At 41.3% G+C, this 6,908-nt stretch overlaps 1 protein-coding gene and 1 pseudogene across 5 annotated transcripts in view; both read left to right on the top strand.

Moving 5' to 3' along the window:
• Positions 1–6,908, top strand: part of SFXN2 (sideroflexin 2) — a 20,571-nt gene that overhangs the window by 5,524 nt on the left and 8,139 nt on the right. For all 5 annotated transcript variants that reach the window (XR_001512664.1, XR_001512665.1, XR_001512666.1 and 2 more), the window contains exons 2-4: positions 4,618–4,802; positions 4,975–5,145; positions 6,189–6,287. Coding sequence is in view for 2 of the 5 variants with exons in the window: in XM_006756473.2 (XP_006756536.1) it covers positions 4,642–4,802; positions 4,975–5,145; positions 6,189–6,287 (431 nt within the window). In the remaining 3 variants the exon portion in view is untranslated. The remainder of the gene's footprint in view (positions 1–4,617; positions 4,803–4,974; positions 5,146–6,188; positions 6,288–6,908) is intronic.
• LOC107181952 lies at positions 1,311–2,288 on the top strand (annotated as a pseudogene).

The raw sequence follows: 6,908 nt of genomic DNA, 5'->3' as shown, positions 1-6,908 counted from the left end.
TACACAGCACCAGAGTTAAGTTAGGGTTTTTCAAAATGCTGACACGCCGAGCTCAAAAGGTTCGCCATCACTGTCCTAGTTCATAGGTTGACACTCAACCACTGAGCCATGCTGGCTGGGCTTCTTCCTGAAATTTTTAGGCAAAAGTTCCGAAGTCTTAGTTTTCTGTTTGACTCCAGTTTCTCTCTTCTCTTAGCATATCTATTATTAATTTTTCTTTTGGGAAAATTTTTTACTGGTTTCCCTAGAGTTTGCAATATACATTTACAACTAATCCAAGTCCACTTTCAAATAATACTATATCACTTCATTGGTAGTACAAGTACCTTACAGTAGAGTATTCTCAGTTCCTCCCTCCCATCCACTATATCATTCACTTATTTACAGCTATAATCACTGGATACATGGTTGCTATTATTATTTTGAACACCCTGTTATCTGTTTGTTAACTGTTAACAATTAGAAGAAGAAAAGTAAAGATTTTATTTTTAACCTTCATTTATTCCTTCTCTGACACTCTTTATGTAGGTCAGAGTTTATGACCTATATCATTTTCTTTCTTTCTCAAGAACTTCTTTTAACATCTTGCAAGTCAGGTCTCTTGTTGACAAACTCCTTCAATTTTGTTTGTCTGAGAAATTCGTTTTCTCCTTTATTTTTAAAGGATCATTTTGTTTGATGTAGAATTCTAGGTTCATGGGTTATTGTTTTGTACTTTCAGCACTTACTAGTAAATATTTCACTCTTTTCTTGCTTACATGGTTTCTAAAGAGATGTCTGATGTAATTCTTTGCTCTAAGTAAGGTTTTTTATCCCCTCTTTCTGGCTTCTTTCTTGATATTCTTTATCTTGATTTTCTGTGGCTTGAATATAGTATGCCTAAATGTAGATTTTGGAGCATTTATCTTGCTTGGTGTTCTCTGAGACTCCTGAATCTGTGGTTTGGTGTCTGTCATTAATTTTGGAAATTTTTCAGTCATTACTTCTTCAAATATTTCTTCTTTTCCTTTCTTCTCCTTTTGGTATTCCCATTATGTGTTTGCCACATCTTTTGTAATTGTCCCAAGGTTCTTGGCTATTCTATTCTTTTTAAATTATTCTCTCTCTCTCTCTCTTTAAAAAAAATTATTGATTTCAGAGAGGAAGGGAGAGAGAGATAGAAATATCAATGATGAGAGAGAATCCTTGATTGGCTGCCAGAAGCACTAGGAGATGTTTTTCTGATCTTCACCTTGAAAACCTAGTGGGCTTCTGGAGGTAAAACTCACAAAAGTAGTGTCCCCCAAGATTGAGTCCCCACTTGTCCACATTGAGCTCCAGAAATTCATTGATTGCAGTTTAAGTTTTCCAGTGATATTTGCCCTAGCAGTGGGCTTCTGCTCTCAATGGCTGTGTGTCTCTTTACCTGCCTGTCTCCAGGTTTTGGGGCAGTGGTTTGCCCTGCGATCTCAATTCTCTGATGGGGCTAAGAAGAGTTGTTGATTTTTAGTTTGTTCAGCTTTTTTTCTTGTTGCGAGGATAGGAGTAACATTGTGCCCACCATGAGCTTTCAGTGCTGGCTCTTCTTTTTGCTTGAAGTACTGCTCTTCCATCTATTTAACTTCTATACATATTTCCAAAATATTGCTTATTTCTCGTACTAACAAAGTGTGTTCAGAATCCCTCATCTAGCCTGGAACCTCCGGCAGTAGGCTTGTGGGGGTGGCGGGGTGGCCCTGGAGTAGGGGCTGTGGTGGTGCGCGGGGACCTGGCACGGTGGCTGCGGGGCTGACGAAAGGAGAAGAGAAAGCCTATGGTGGCTGTGAAGGCCCTGATGCCATGTATGTCAAGTTGATATCTTCAGATGGTCATGAATTTATTGTAAAAAGAGAATATGCATTAACATCAGGAATGATACAAGCCATGTTGAGTGGCCCAGGTCAGTTTGCTGAGAATGAAACTAATGAAGTCAGTTTTAGAGAGATCCCTTCACATGTGCTCTCAAAAGTATGCATGTATTTTACTTACAAGGTTCACTATGCTAACAGCTCCACAGAGATTCCTGAATTCCCAATTGCACCTGAAATTGGAACTCCTGATGGCTGCAAACTTCCTAGATTATTAAATAAAATAAATTATAACAAACTGTTAACTATTTTCAGTATTTAATACCTGTAGTTCAGTTAGTAATTTTTTCATATATAGCATGTTGCCTGTGTGCGATTGAACTTTGAAGTTCATTGCAAAGCAGACTATCATCTCTTCTTTGCATGACACAGTTGAAATTTGTTTGCTACATCAACAGATTAAGGACATACTCACAAATTGAGGAAATAATCAAATAGGCCAGTTGCTAGGTAGTTTTGCCTTTCCCTTTGGATGTGATTTTTAAAATTAGAGCAGTGGCGATATAGTAAATGCTGAAATTTAGTCATAAATGAACATACTCTACAGGTAAATAATGGGGCTATGTATTTTTATGTTTTTAGTGTTGTTGTTTTTAAACCTCTTCTGATATTATAGCTGTCATTAGTATTATTAGAATTATGCAAATAATTGCATTATAAACATGTTTATAACTTAGCCAAATATTGATTTTTATAACTGCTAAAGACATGAGTTGAAATTTCTTATGTGCCTTTTCATAAACTGCACTATTGTTTTAAGTGTATCTTGTCTTTTTGTTCATTGCTACAATTGAAGAACTTTATTTAAAAGCAATTTGGAAGATTACTTGGTAAGGCTGTTGGAGTAGTGACCTTTTAAACTGTAGCCACGTGGTCAATAAGTAAAGTACATGACCTTGATTTGATGTGTACTGTGCATATTGGCCAATCCAAAGTACTGTATTTTCATTGACTATAAAGCTTCCTTTGCAATATTCATTCTTCTTACATAATCCCTTCTTGTTATTATACTTCTGGTTACTTAAATGTTTTAAAAGACTCACTGTGAACTTTACCCACATCTTAAAAGCTAGACTTTTGTGAACAATTCCAGTCTTCCTGCATCCAACTAAAATGTTATAAAATATGACAAGCATGAGGACAGATATAGTGTAAATCTTATAATGCATTTTGATACGGTATATGAATTATCTTCTATTAATTAAAATGTGTCCCAATAAATATGCCCATCATCTGTGGGATTCCTGATAATCTAACTTACAAAGAGGTCATTCAACTTTTATACTAAGCAGACAAAAAATTTTTCAAAAGCTATAACAGAGCATCTCTGCTTGGGCCTTGTGAAAGAGACTATAGTTTGGTTTATTATTGTTTCTATCTTAGTAAACCAAGACTGTCATTAGGGTTTCTAAGTTTCCATCTTAATTCTTCAACACTGATTTAATATGAACCAGTTTTTATGGAAACTGCAAAAACTATAAACAACTAAGATCTATAAATGATTTTCCTCTTAGAAAACTTAACATTGTACTTTCCAGCTTATTGAAAGCAGTTAAATATCTATGTTAACTCCATATATTTAGTAACTTCTTCAGATATACTGGCACATATTTTAGTATAGAAGATTATCAAGTACAAGAATTATATTCTGCTACTTGAGACAAATGATGTCAATTATAAATCTAAATAATAAAAGGTTAAGGTGATAGATAGAATCAAATTTTACTTTGACCAATTTTAGTAGGTTACTTTTTATGTTAGATCCACAAGTAACCTTAAGTTAAAATATTGAAAAAGAACTGAAAGATTAGGAGAACATGTATATCTTGTGGCAAATGATACTTTATGTTAATAAAGGCTCTGTTGACTGGAAAAAGAAAAGAATCCCTTATCTATTTCAGATAAGGTGACCATTTAATTTATCATCCAAATTGGGACACATGCAAATTGAGAGTGAAAGGGGTGCTATTAGTCATGACCCCAGGCCAACACTCCTAGGGAAACTGGGAGATATGGTCATCTCAGTCTTAGATGCTCTTTTCTGACTTTCCACTGCTCCCAGTGTCTGGCAGCAGAATTGTTTACTCTGCTCTCCTTATTGAATTACCTGTTTAACCTCTATTCTGAAATTCCTTGAGGGCAGACATGGCACCTTGCTCACAGCCATGGCCCTGAATCTCTCACAGGGCCGACATGCACCACACACAGACACTGAAATGACGAAAGTGAGCACGCCATGTTCATTTCCACTTTATCTGTGATTGTTTCTACCTTTACTGTGATCCCATGCCTTCTACCTCCTTCAGATAAATCCTTCTCCTAGGGCCTCCCTCACATTCCACTCCTTCTGGGAAGCCCCCTCTGATTACTCTGTTCCTCTGCCCCTCCGTCTCTGCTTCTGCTTATCTCCTGTATTATTGTTGCTGTACATATTACATAGGGTTCCACTGTGGGCTCTTGTTCCTCAGTCAGACTCAGCTCCCCAAGTACAGGCACCGTGTTGTCCCCTTTACCAGTCTCCCCCGCAGCATGATCAAGCACAGGGCTGGCCAGCAGTAGGCACTCAGGAAACACATGTTGGTACCCAGTTGCTCAGTCTTGAGTCCTTCCCAGACTGAGTGACGGCAGTGGCTGGTGAAAGCGGGCAGTTTACCAGAGTGGGAGATGCCCAGGGCTTCCGGGTCAGGTTTTGATTTAGGGAACAGTCCTCATTTTTCCTGTCTTTCTTAAGTACACAGCTCTGTGTGCGAGCAAGATGGAGCCTGACCTGTCTGGTTTTAACATCGATGCCCCCCGTTGGGACCAGTCCACTTTCCTGGGGCGGGTGAAGCACTTCTTCAACATCACGGACCCTCGCACTGTTCTGATACCAGAGCGGGAGCTGGATTGGGCCAAGATGATGGTGGAGAAAAGCAGGTGAATGGTTAGGGGAAGGGGTTGGAGGCACTGGGGCCACTTGGATGGGTTCCCTAGAGGAGGTGGAAACTGAAGAGGAGGGTACAGGCAGAAATCTCAGGGAGGAGGGAGGAATTAGAGCAGGATGACTTGGAGTGGGGGGACAAGGGGGTGACTCTGTCTTGGGTGACAGGATGGGGGTCGTGCCCCCAGGGACTCAAGTGGAGCAGCTGCTGTATGCCAAAAAGCTCTATGACTCTGCCTTCCACCCTGACACCGGGGACAAGATGAATGTCATTGGACGGATGTCCTTCCAGGTTCCCGGCGGCATGATCATCACAGGCTTCATGCTCCAGTTCTACAGGTGGGACTTGGGAGCAAGGCGATGGGAGGTGTAGCCACTTGGGTCTGCTAGCCAGGGAGCCATATTATAATAACAGCCATCTTCATTGCAACTTTCTCGATACTAGGCACTGTGTTAAATTCTTTGAATGTGTTACCTCATGTAATTTTCTCAACAGTCCTACAGAGAGGTACTATTACCTCTCCATTTGATAGATGAGGAACTGAGGTTCTAGAGAGGTTATATAACTTGTGCAAGCTCATACAGCCAGGAAGTGTTGGTACCTGGATTTTAACTAAGGCAGTCCTTTCTAGAACTCGCAGTGAATAAACGATACTAATTTCCTCTTCAAAAAGTGCTTATATTAACAATAAATTTAATGTATTTTATAATGTAATATCCCAGGAAAAAAATAGGAAGGCCCTTTCAGCTCAGTTGGGGAGAGAATAAACGTAGCTGCTGGATGTGTGACTCTTCCCCCTTCCTCCCTTCCTTCTCCTGCCCCCCATGCATTTATTTGTCTAGTTATTGAGCCAGACTTTGGGCCCCAGCTGTTAGGACTATAAAGACTTTAGTCCTTCCTTCCCCTCAAGGAGCTTCAAGTTTTGTTAGAGGCCAAGAAGTAAGTGAACGGTGACAGTCCAGCTTGCTAAGTGGTAGGTTGAGAGAATATGGGATTTTAGGAGTTGGGAGCATGGGCGCATGGGATGACTTTGTCTCAGGAAGGGCAGGGGAACGGTCAAAAAGGTTCCAAGGAGGAAGTAATCTCTCTAATCTAACTTACTTAGCCATGGATGGAACAGGATGTGAGTGTGAAAGTGAGTGTGTGAGTGTGTGAGTGTGTGAGTGTGTATGTGTGTGTGTGTGTGTGTGTGTGTTCCAGGAAGAGGGGCAAGGGTGTGTGTGTGTGTGTGTGTGTTCCAGGAAGTGGGGCAAGACTACAAAAGCCCAGGTGTATAGAACATGGGAACAGTTTGGGGAAGAGCTGTTAACATGGTTTGACCTGTGTATACGAAGCCCTCCCTTCCATTCTCCTCTCCTTTCTGGACCTCAATTACTGGTAGGACGATGCCAGCGATCATCTTCTGGCAATGGGTGAACCAGTCCTTCAATGCCTTAGTCAACTACACCAACAGGAATGCGGCTTCCCCCACATCAGTCAGGTAGGAGACCCGAACCCCAGGCTGTCCACATGGGTTTGGAGGAGGTGGCTGTCCTTTTGCCTCCAGGGAAACAACCTTTCTAAAGGGTTCTCAGGCTGCCAATCCTCCCTGCGTAGGGTTCACACTGGACAGGTGACGAAGTTCCTCCCTTTTGAAGGCTTGGAAGTGTTTTCTTAGGCTGACTAGGAAAGAATCTTCTTGGACCAGTTCAAAATGTGTGAGTGTGTGAGTATATATTTTTATTGATTTCAGAGAGGAAGGGAGAGGAAGAGAAAGATAGAAACATCAATGATGAGAGGGAATCATTGATTGGCTGCCTCCTGCATGCCCCCCACTGGAGATTGAGCCCGCGACCTGGGCATATGCCCTTGACTGAAATCGAACCCGGGACCCTTTAGCCTGCAGGCTAACGCTCTATACACTGAGCCAAACTGGCTAGGGCAAAATGTGTTCATTCATCGAACCCGGGACCCTTTAGTCCACAGGCTAACGCTCTATACACTGAACCAAACTGGCGAGGGCAAAATGTGTTCATTCTAAAAGTATTTCTGCCGAAGCCGGTTTGGCTCAGTGGATAGAGCGTCGGCCTGCGGACTGAAGGGTCCCAGGTTATTCCGGTCA

This window comes from Myotis davidii, unplaced genomic scaffold, assembly GCF_000327345.1.
Source record: "Myotis davidii unplaced genomic scaffold, ASM32734v1 scaffold332, whole genome shotgun sequence".
In the NCBI taxonomy this organism is placed as follows: Eukaryota; Metazoa; Chordata; class Mammalia; order Chiroptera; family Vespertilionidae; genus Myotis; species Myotis davidii.
This window is presented reverse-complemented; position numbering and strand designations above follow the sequence as displayed.